Source organism: Pimephales promelas, chromosome 21, assembly GCF_988280905.1.
Source record: "Pimephales promelas chromosome 21, fPimPro1.hap1.1, whole genome shotgun sequence".
Classification (NCBI taxonomy): domain Eukaryota; kingdom Metazoa; phylum Chordata; class Actinopteri; order Cypriniformes; family Leuciscidae; genus Pimephales; species Pimephales promelas.
Genome location: NC_142789.1, coordinates 22,329,099 through 22,341,367, shown reverse-complemented (window position 1 = coordinate 22,341,367; position 12,269 = coordinate 22,329,099). Strand labels below are relative to the sequence as shown.

Genomic DNA, 12,269 nt, shown 5'->3' with positions numbered 1-12,269 from the left:
ATCAATATTCAATAAATCTGCTGTAGTCTATAGTCTTCAATTAAATGTCTTATCTCTTAAGATAAATGAGTAGATTAGCAGGGAGCGCTAAGGAGTTTTATTTTAATTTGTCCCCCACGATGAGGAACTTAATTTCTCAGCATGCACTGGCATGTAAGATTGGATATCTCCTTATGAAGTGATGTTCCAGATGAATATGAAACATCTGCATTTACTATTCCTGTAATAGGAAATGAATGCTTTCTGCACTGTAAAATTTTTTTTTAACATTTGTTATCACAACATATTTTCTTTTGTCAAATTAACTTTATAATAATTTATTTAGTTGAGATAACTTATTATTTTAAGTTTCTGATGATTAAATTAATATCCTTCATTGTATTAACTCACTTTTTCCAGTTCAATCAACTTAAAATTTTAAGGCAACGCATGTTACTTACTTTTTTAAGTTAAACCAACAATATTTTATTTACAGTATAGTAATCACAACATTTTTTCTTTTGTCAAATCAACTTAAATAATTTATTTAGTTCAAGTTCAATGAACTTAAAATTTTAAGGCAACCAGGTTACTTACTTTTTTTAAGTTAAACCATCATTAAACCATATTTTTTACAGTGTGGGCATACTAAGATTTGGTATTGATTTAAATAAAAAAATAAATGAATAGATAAATAAAAACATCTATCTGTATATCGTCTGTCTGTCTATCTATACACAGACACAGAAAACACATATATATGAGTTTAGCACATAAGTAATGAACCAAAGTTTCCTCACATTGATGTCGTGGCTCTCCCTCCTCTTTCACTGTCTTTGGTGAGAGGAGTATTGACTGGTTAGATGGATCGACTGTGCAGTCAGTAGGATCCAGGCCACCTGCAAGGCAGCTAGAGAGAGCGCTCACTAGAGCAGGACATTCCCATCTTTATCCTTAAGAGGCGAGAGCTCTTCCATTTGTCATTCATTTCTGCACCCAAGCATTTTAATAAATGTGTTTTCAGTGTGTCGGAAATGTTATCAACTTTGTAATTGCGCTCATTAACTCCCTAAACCGAGAGCACGTATTTGGTTAATCAGAAATTATCCAGAGATCCGCATATGTGAATTAGGTGCACATCTAATGTGGAAGAATTTGTTATATAATTCTTATGAAATGATGCAAAACTTGTTGCAAAGCATTTTAGGACAAGAAAAAAAGCGTTTATGTTGCATGCATAAAAAGGTCGGCCGTATGCCATGATGAAGTCCCCAAGGCTGTGTATAAATTGTTTGTTATAGCTGTGGCTATCAGGAGTTAGTCGAAGCGTCACTTTATTTGTGGGGTGGGACTGCCATAGCCAGAGACTAAATTAAACAGATGGCAAAGTGTCCATGGCTTAAGTGTAATTAATGAAACAAAGGAAGCTCTCCTTCACACTTGTGTGAAGTGTGTGTGATGTGCTGTTGAGAACATCTGACTTCGAGAATGGCTCTAATGAGGAAAAAAAAACCTGTCACATTGTACTTATTAAATAACATTTTAAAACTTGTATAATTTTGTAATTATTGTATCCATTTGATACTAGGGAAATGCAGAACCACTTGAAGAGCTGATCACAGTTGTGGGGCTTTTTTGTTTCGTGTTCGTATCTTGTTGTCATATCTTTGTATATTAGAACAGAATAAATAAGATGATTTCTCATTTTATTTTTGATTGCACAAAATTAGCATAACTTGAGTTCTGTAGAACTGAACACACTACATATTTGAATGTAATTTGCATAACTAATTTGACATTACATAACATTAATGCATACCATAGTTAATGTGCAATTTTATATAAGAGCCATTTCTATCTGATTTCACCCATAAAAATTCATTTTGTTGGTATACTGTACATGAATACAGTTTGTTTTGGTTGATTCTGCAATCTTAATATTTTTGTCTTGAATAAACCCAGTTTGTTATTCTTTTTTGTTTACTTGTGCAAATGGGTTTGTGGCCTTGTTATATTCACCATCATAAAACGTGACTCTTTGTGCGATTCTCATTTTATAGACTTCAGATTCAGCATGACTTAAAATAAGCTTTTCAACCTGCACCCCGTGTAGTATTACCATCTGGTCATTATTTGGCTCTTTTTTAAATGTGTGAAAATGAACATGGTTCCAGTGATGTCTCACTTTGCCTCTGCAGGATATCTGACTGTAACGATAGAGCCCTTGCTACCAGTTGTTGTGGGAGAAACGGTGACTCTAAAGTGCAACTTCAAGACAGATGGAAGATTGAGAGAGATCGTTTGGTACAGGGTAAGTTGCTGTTTTCTGCATATGTGCTAATATTTCATCATTAATGTATTGTTCATCTTTAACACAAATTAAGATATTTTTTGATCAAATCTGAGAGCTGGATCTCTTCTCCGTGGCTTCTAAAGGATTGAAACTTGCCGGCCCAGAAAATGTATTAAAGACATAGTTAAAATAGTACAAGGCACTATGGCTCAATCTTAAGTTTATCAAGTGATGAGAATACTTTTTGTGCACAAAAAACAAACAAAAATAACAACTTTATTCAACCATTCATATCCTTCTCTGTTAGCCTTGAGTTAGTTGACATAGTGTAACTGCACAGCGCTGTACTGTACGGTTGTGCACACAAAAAGTATTCTCATTGCTTGATAAACTTAAGATTGAGCCACTGAAGTCACTTGGACTATTTTAACAATGTATTTAACTTTTCTGGGCCGGCAAGTTTCGATCATAGACTGTAAAAAATATGGACAAAGTGTCTGTGACGTCGCATAGACTTTCTGAAGAACAGTTTCGAGGCTGTTTATGGGGGGTATGGTTGGCGCCATATTAGAAAATCTTGAGAGATACAAAATACAAATGTTCAGAAAGGATACAGAGGTGGTATGTTGTGTCAGATCACGGCCAAGACGTCAAATTCCACTCGGCGCAGCCTATTATCAGCCGTCAATCAAAGTTAACCGCCCTTATTTGCCATACATTTTATATCTAAATACGATCTAAACTAACGAGTTAGAAAAAATTCACCCACCTCACAGTTGTCAAGCACTTGGAACCTATCGAAAAACACGGTCCATGGGACCAACCTGTAAAAGTTGTGCTGTGAAAACGGACATTTTAACATGGGATCTATGGATATGCGCTCCCTTTTGGGAACTCCCTCTAGCGGATTTTAGATGTATTGCAGTTTTTTGCACTTCCGGGTAGGCTTCATTTTTCAGATTATAATGTTGCCGCTTGGTTTCGATCCCTTAAGAAGCCTCTGGGGGAGTGATCCAGCTCTCAGATTTAAGCAAAAAAATCTTAATTTGTGTTCCGAAGATGAACGAAAATCTTACGGGGTTGGAACACTAATTTACTCACCCTCAGACTTGTATGAGTTCCTTTCTTCTGTTGGACACACAAGAAGATATTTTAAAGAATGTTAACTAGACATTTGACATTAGCCGTTGTCTTTCATAGTACTTTTTTCTTCTATGGAACTCAATGGAACTGTCTAGTTACCAACATTCTTCAAAATATCTTATTTTGTTGTCATCAAAAACAATTCCTATATGGAGAAACTTAATGTGAGTGACAGAAATTCTTCATCTTTAATATTCATCTGGTCATGATGGCACTGTCTTAATGGATCCCAGCTGTATGCTTCACATTTTACCACCCACTATTAACAGCGCTTTGCCTAGCAATAAGGGAATGGGTTATTTAAGCAACATTTTTTGCAAGATACATTTCTGAATAAATTATATAGTACTTTCTGCATAAATCACATATGCAATATGAACTGGCTTCCCTAAAGTAAAATCTGTATAATGTAAAACCAATATGGACAAATCTCATAGCTCGGCTTTGTATACCGTATATCAATAGACAGTCAAAATCTGTGATCTGATCATGTTCAGACAGATGGTTGAGGCCATATCTGTTTAAGAGCAAAACAGTCTTTGATTTAACCTTCTGTTCACAAATGCAACACATCTACTGTCTGCATACTTGTCTTTGCAAATGCTGACCTTTCCAGACAGAACAAAAAGAGATTAATAGCACTTTACATATTAGCTATAGTCTCATACATCATACTGAACGGTTAGACAGTCCCACTGAATCAGTACAGGTTCCAGGAAGCTTGTTTGTTTGCACAAGGTCTCTTCCCTGCATGATTGGCTGTTTATTGCTCAGATGAAAGTTAACTTTGGTGGTGGGGTTTTGACAGAAAAAAAAAAAAAGAAGTTATGAACGATTGAGAATACATACATATTTTATGAAGATAATATCCAAACTCAAATTCGTATCCTCAGAGTTATGTGTCTGTGGAAATAGCAAAAAGCACAGCCAATTTTCTATTTTATTTTTTTGCAACAGAACACGTTTGTGTGATGGTGAATGGATGCAAAGCACGTACTTCTGATTGGCTTAACAGCTGAGAAGAAATGTCTATTTGCACATTGACAACTACAATTTAAGGAAAATGCCTCTGCGGGTGGAGCTGTCAAAATTGCCCATTGGCAAATGATCAAAACCACAAGGTGGTAAAACGAACCAGCTCAGTCTCTTAAGACTGCTGATCAGCACCGGGCTTAATACATTGTAAATCAATTATCTGCACTTGGCTGATAAAGTTTCTTAAATCTCAGGTTTTAATTTGACTGAACTGTCAACTTCTCCATTTTTGCTTGTGTTCGAAACGTAACCCTGGTTGATATCCACCATTGGGATTTACAATATCTAATCAACAGCTCTGGCAGATGACACAGAGGCTGTTTGAATAAAAGATCACAGCTGTGGGTTGTTCATTACGGGGATGCTGTTATCTTGACGGGCACAGTTTGAGGGTTTTGTAATGCACACCACAGCCCGACTTCTCCTTTAAAATTCTCTGTCGGGCTGAGGCACTTCCTCTGCTGCTCAGATAAAGGATATTGCTATGGAGAGGCTCTTTAACCAGCGCTGCCAAAAAGCACTCGTGCCAAATTGAGGCTTGTTGTCTGATTGGAGGATTCGTTTTCTTCTTAATAGCTGCCTCTGCTTCAGGTCCATGACAACAGCAAATATAATTTTGAGTGGAGTGTGCTTTTTAATAACCACTGGTGTTTTACACGCATAATATATGATGAATGAAAGCTAGTTCACACTGCTATATATATATATATATATATATATATATATATATATATATATATGTATGTGTATATATATATATATATATATATATATATATATATATATATATATATATATATATATATATATATATGTGTGTGTGTGTGTGTGTGTGTATATATATATATATATGTAACGGGGTACTCTTATTTTGGCGAGCGGTCTACTTTTTGCGTGTGCGGTGAATGCTGCGCGGAGAGACAAATTAAGAGCGGGTGAGATGACGAGTGTGTGACCGACGGAGAAGAGAGTGCAGTGCAGTGTCGCGATTGAGAAGCTCGCTCGATAAGTCGTTTCAATTGAAGATTATCGAGGCTTAATTAGAGTAAAGAACAACCGCAGACAGCACTAAGTGAAAGTGTGAGCAGTGACCTACGTTTGAGTGTGCGGAAGACAGATTTGTTCCAGTGGTATATGTTGGCTGTGGAAATGACTCAGTGACATATTGTGAAGATCACGATAGCTGTGAGTACGAAATAGTGCAAGCCCCGTTTGATTTTTGTCATCCTGAGACTTGTTACACGTTCTTTTGCAGTTTTTTTAAGCACTTCTCGTGTTTTGATAGATAAGTATCGTCGAGTTAGTGACTAAAAGTGACGGTTCACGTGTTATTGAGTTTCCTGCACGAGTCAGAGCACGTGAGTGAGCTCGCTGAAGCAGTTAGTATGCAGTACGCACTTAATGGAGAGAAATAACTATTTCGCTGAGTCCATAGTGAAGATTGTTGTTACCCTGCCCTTCAAGTGACATCTCGGTTTAACTCACCTTCAAGTTGATTTTATTTTTGAGACCGTTCATTCGTGAAAAGGTTGATACCAAGTCGAGTGCATACTTGAACTTGCACACTTCAATCCGGGATCGTCAGTTTATTGCAACGCACCCCACGTCCAGACAACGCACACGAATTCATCGTTCTGTGAACTGGTATTTTTCTGATTTGCCAGTGACTGAACTGATAAACTGTGAATTGTGAGTGAACATTTAAAAGTGCTTATTCAAGGGTGAAATTTGATGGTATGTTTATGTTTGTTGGGTTCAAATGTGATTGTTTGAAGGTGATCTTTTGAGAAAGGTGATAATTAGTTGGTATATAAATTTACCCATTGAAAATTATTTCATTTTGAAGTTCCATAAGGGATTTGTTATATCACAAGTGAAAGAGCTTTACATTCCAGTGTTGAGAGTTGTGGTGTGAACTCAAAAGACAACACAAAGACTGTAAATTTACTTTATTTTATTCTTTATTTAGACAAAAGACATTACTAATCAAAAGGAAAATAAATTCTGTTTTAATTGTTTTTTTCCTTGTACTTGTTTACAGTATATCTTTTCCCTGATAGCTGCTAGGGAGTGGGGAGGTCTCACTTACTTTATTAGATCTGGGGAGGGAGGAGCATTACACACTGTGTTCTAACATATGCAATCTTTCTTCAGGAAGCCACCGCGCGACATTATCTTTATAATCTTACCTGAAGCCTACCCTTGTCGATCTTTAGATTTCTCGCACAATAAAGTAAGAAACACACACATTAGCGTGTAACGAGACTAAAACGTTTGGGGAGCGAGGACCAAGATCCTTCCGTTGTCCAAACTTCCAGAGCAGCCATAATCCATTTCCCTACATAACGGGCCAAATACCCCGTTACAAAAGTGGCGTCACGAACAGGATAGGATTAGGCACATTTAAGTAGTCACACGTCTCCAGGCCCATAAGTAGCCTGGTCAAGCAAGAAGATGTCTGAGCTGGAGGAACTAAAAAGAGAGATGGCGGAGATGCAGAGGAGGTTTGCTGAGCAGGCAGAGGCACTTGATCAAGCCAGGGCAGAGCAGAGAGAAGCCCTATCCTTAGCAAAGGTGGTAATCGAGGGCCAAACCTCCGCACAAACGACCCCAGCTGCCATTTATATCCCTCGAGAACGGAAGCTCCCTGATTTCACTGGTTGCATGGCGAAACCTGGAGAGCTGAGTGTTGAAGAATGGGTTGCATCGATGAAGTCTGCATTTCAAGTCATGAGAGTGCCCACTGAGGATCGGGTAGAGCTGGTGAAGCAACACCTAAAAGATGAGGCCAAAGCCACAGTGAAGTTCATGATGGATGGGAAAGAGGAGTCTGTTGATAACATCTTCACTATTCTCCTTGACACTTATGGAGATAAAGTGCCCATTGGTACCAGGCTGAAAGACTTCTACGACCGTGCTCAGCATGAAGGAGAAACAATACGCTCCTATGCATATGACCTTCGGGAAAGACTAAGTCGTGTTCAGCGCCGAGAGCCGGCTAGAGTAGCAGATGCTGAAAATGTCCTGAAGGAGCAACTGGTGTTAGGCCTAAAAGATGACTTCTTGCGTCGAGAGATGAAGCGCAGAATTAAGGCTGAGCCAGAACTGAGTTTCGTGGAGTTGATGCAAGCGGCAATAACCTGGTCAGAAGAGGAGGAAGCACAGCCGTCTTGTAATGCCAGGCCCAGTACTCGTGCCAGAGGTGTAGTGAATGCTGCTGCAGCACAGGATGCTCCCTCCACTCTGTCTTTAGAGAAATTGCATGAGGCGATCCAGAAAATAGCTGCTCGTCAAGAGGAATTATACCAAGCAGTCTATGGGAAAGAGGGAAATAAACCACAGCAAAGCCGTCCAAAGAGTCAACCTTTAAAAGACAGTGAAGGACGTTATATTTGTTATTCATGTGGTGAACCCGGACATACCAGTCGTTATTGTCCACAAGGTGGCAAGGTAAGAAGGGGACCGGTTCCACCACAGCATACAGTGGAGTCAGTTGAGGCTACCGAGACAGACACTGGAGGTGCAGTGCAGAGAGGCCCAGGGCCGTCATTAATTAGATGCCACACAGCGGAACGGTTGACTGATGAGACTGCTGACAAACTGAAGGACGGTGCTTTTGGGGATTGCTTGGCCATCGAGGTGAAGATAGCAGGTGTCAAAACTAAGTGCCTCTTAGATACAGGGTCAGAGGTGTCCACCATATCCGAGTCACACTTCCGACAGCACTTTGAGGAGCAGAAGTTGAAGTTATCCTCGGCGTGCTGGGTTAAGCTTACAGCGGCCAATGGATTGGACATTCCTGTCTTGGGATGCTTGCAGGCGGATGTGGAATGCCTGGGGAAAGTATTTCCTGGAAAGTGCATATTCGTTCTGGCTGACACAAGCCCTGATGTGAAAGAAATGAAAGGGGTGTCTGGAATCATCGGGATGAATGTGCTCAGTGAAGTTCAGTCTTTATTTATCTCAGCTGAGGGGATGGAGAAGATGGATAAGTATAACAGGCGAGATGAGGCTCAGGTCCGGAGAGTGCTTGCTAAAGTAGAGAAAGAAGCTGGACATTTAGGACCTGATGGAAGAATTGGATATGTCAAGGTTGCTGGGAAACAGGCTGTCACTATTCCTCCCCGCTGTGAGAAGGTGCTGGAAGGCCGATGTGGAGTGTCGCCTAGGCTGAACAGTCAGGTGCTGGTTGCACCAGTCGCTGGAGTAAATTTGCCAAACGGGCTTCTAGTGGCTCATGTTCTTGCTAAAACAGAGGATGGAAAGGTTCCTGTGCGTGTAGTGAACTTGAGTGGAAAAGCCGTTAGACTTGTTCCCAGATTCAGAGTTGCTTCTGTCTATAAGCCAAAGGAAGTAATCACAAAGGACATGCTTGAATTTGAGGAAGATGATGGAGTGCTCCATGTCAAAGGGTTGGTGCAAGACAAAGTTCAAGTGGATACAAGCTCACTCACGCCGCTACCAGTTCCTGTTGAAGTGAATTATGAAGGACTCACACCAGGACAATGTGAAAGGCTCATCGAGTTGCTATCAAAGCACAGAGATGTTTTATCTAAGGATGACCAAGACTATGGCTACACCACGGCTGTGGTGCACAATATTCCGACGGGTGAAGCGCCACCAATAAAGCAGCGCCATCGTAGAGTACCGCCACAGATATTTCAAGAGGTCAAAAGGCATGTCCAGGGTCTGGTGTCCCAGGGAGTCCTTAAAGAAAGCAGTAGCCCCTGGGCATCACCTGCAGTTATTGTCATGAAGAAAGATGGCAGTGTGCGCTTCTGCTGTGATTATCGAAAACTCAACGAAGTAACGTATAAGGATGCATACCCGCTCCCACGAGTGGATGAGTCCTTGGATGCGTTGGGTAACGCTAAGCTGTTCTCTACACTGGATTTGACTGCTGGGTATTTCCAGGTGGCTGTGAGTGAAACGGATCAGGAGAAGACAGCCGTTACCACTCCCTTTGGGCTGTTTGAGTGGACCAGGATGCCGTTCGGGCTGTGCAATGCTCCGGCCACCTTTCAGCGCCTTATGGGTGTGGTGCTTGGTGACTTGGCCTTTGACGTTCTTCTTGTCTATCTAGACGATGTCATTATCTTCTCCAGAGATTTTGAAAGCCACTGTGAGAGGTTAGAACTGGTCTTCAACCGGCTAAAACAATACGGTCTGAAGTTAAAGCCAAGCAAGTGCATTCTTCTGAAGCCCGAAGTAAAGTTTTTAGGACACCAGATCTCTGCAGAGGGCATAAAAGTGAATGATGAGAAAGTTAAAGCCCTGGATATGTGGCCAGTCCCTAAGAATGTGAGAGAAGTCAGGCAAGTGCTTGGATTTATGAGCTATTACCGAAGATTTGTCCCAAGGTTTGCTCAAATTGCCAAACCACTGCATGCACTCGTAACGGGAGGAAAGACAAGCAAGAATCCAGTAACGTTTACTTGGAGCCAAGAATGTCAGTCCGCATTGGATGAGTTGAAAAGGTGTTTGACGTCACCACCCGTTCTGGCTTATCCCGACTTCAGTGAACCCTTTATACTTACCACAGATGGAAGTCTTCATGGACTGGGAGCAGTCCTCAGCCAGAAACGGGAAGGGATTGAGCGTGTTGTGGCATACGCCAGCAGGGGATTGAGAGGTTCGGAAAAGAATGATAAAAACTACAGTGCTTTCAAGTTGGAGCTGCTTGCATTAAAATGGGCGATCACTGAAAAGTTTAAGGAGTACCTTATGTATTCAAAGTTTACTGTGATTACCGATCACAACCCACTGAGGTACCTCTGTTCAGCTAATCTTGGCGCAGTAGAGCAGCGCTGGGTAGCACAATTGGCCGAGTACGACTTTGAAGTGTGCTACAAACCTGGTCGACACAACACGAATGCCGATGCCCTGTCAAGGATTCCCTCTCAGGAGGAACCAGAGAAGGATGATGATGGGAAGGACTTTATTCGGCTAGGAGCTGATGAAGTGAGAGCATGCTTATGGCCAGGAAAAAGCATCGACCCAGAGCAACCTGATAGTAAAGCTGTGGTGCAGGCATCAATAAGAGGAGAAATCAATGGGTATAGTTGGAATGAGATAAGAAAGCAACAGAGGAATGATCCTGTGATCAGCCCCATTTATAAAGCAGTCTCTGAGAACAAAAGGCCAAGTAGAAGGGATCACAGTGATGTGGAACCAAGACTGAAGAAGCTTGCCAAAGAATTTGACCGTCTGAAGCTGCGTCAAGGAGTACTGTTCAGACGCATCTTGGATCCGAGGGACGGAGAGGAAATATGGCAGATGGTTGTTCCTGAGCCTCTACAACGTGAAGTGTATGAGGGACAACATGAACACGGAGGTCATTTTGGAGAGAGAAGTACAGTAACTCGAATGAGGAGAAATTATTACTGGCCTACAATGTCTGCAGATGTTCTATGCTGGATCAAACAGTGCAAGAGATGTACACTAGCCAAAGATGTTTTTCCCAGACTTCGAGCTCCTATGACCTGCAGTAATGTTTCAGCTCCATTAGAGGTCCTGGCCATGGATTATACGCAGCTTGAGCCGTCTTCTGGAGGGTATGAAAACGTGCTTGTCCTCACGGATATGTTCACCAGATTCACCGTTGCTGTTCCGACCAAGAATCAGACTGCAAACACAACAGCAAAAGCGCTGCTTAAGCACTGGTTTGGTTATTACGGCTGTCCAGCTCGCTTGCACTCAGACCAGGGGAGGTGTTTTGAAGCCAACGTGATCAAGGAGCTTTGCAAAGTCTATGGCATAGGAAAAAGCCGTACCACCCCATACCATCCGCAGGGGAACTCTCAATGTGAGAGATTCAACCGTACCATGCATGACTTGTTAAGAACCTTGCCACCAGAGAAAAAGAGAGATTGGAAGACTCACCTGCCAGAGCTGGTAATGGCTTACAACAGCAATGTGCATTCATCCACTGGTTATTCCCCATTCTACCTAATGTTCGGAAGAGATGCACGTTTACCAATGGATGTCCTTGGAGAAAGGGATCTAGAAGAAGATGAGGTTGATAATCTGGACGATTGGGTGAAAGGTCATCATGCGAGGCTGAAAACAGCAGTGGAGATTGCAAATGCAGCATCTCAAGAGGCTTCCAGAAAGAGAAAGAGGATCTATGACCGCAAGTCATTTGGAGCTCTTGTGAGGCCTGGAGATCGGATGCTACTGCGTAATCACAAACACAGGGGCAGAAACAAAATTCAGGATAAATGGGAAGATACACCATACATAGTGTTGAAACAAAACTATGCAGATATACCTGTGTTTACAATCAAGCCAGAAAAGGGGGGTCCTACAAAGGTTGTACACCGAGATCAGCTTAGGCACTGCTCGTTCCCCTCGTCCACAACACCGCGTACACGCCAGAGTAGTGTGAGGGACAAAACAGGGACAGATACAGACATGTCAGATCTTGTATGCTTTCCTGAAACTCAACAACACTCTACTTATCATCCACACACAAGAGTGGGTCAAGGGGAGTCACAGGAAATAGAGCAGAATGACAGTGATGAGAATCAGAATGTGATAGCTGAATCAGGGTTGAGGGTACAAGATGACTCAGATGATGCTGATATCTCAGAAGCTGAAAGAGAAAGTATTCCTGAGCTTAGACGTTCTCAGAGGCAGAACAAGGGTGTTTTACCTGTGAAGTATAGGAGTGACTATATTGTAACATAAGAGTTCACCCATAAGAGTAGTCTTCTATAACTTTGAGAAGCCTATGAAACTATATGTCATGTTTTTCTAACATGTTGTTTTGTGTTTTAGAGATGGATCTGCCAGAGATGTCAATGAAGTGGCAGGGTTT

The 12,269-nt window shown here is 41.4% G+C and overlaps 1 protein-coding gene across 6 annotated transcripts in view; it reads left to right on the top strand.

The window, feature by feature from the left end:
- The window catches only part of igsf21a (immunoglobin superfamily, member 21a), a 311,041-nt gene that overhangs the window by 178,113 nt on the left and 120,659 nt on the right, over positions 1-12,269 (top strand). For all 6 annotated transcript variants that reach the window (XM_089125332.1, XM_089125329.1, XM_089125330.1 and 3 more), the window contains exon 2: positions 2,178-2,290. Coding sequence is in view for 5 of the 6 variants with exons in the window: in XM_089125329.1 (XP_088981455.1) it covers positions 2,178-2,290 (113 nt within the window). In the remaining variant the exon portion in view is untranslated. The remainder of the gene's footprint in view (positions 1-2,177; positions 2,291-12,269) is intronic.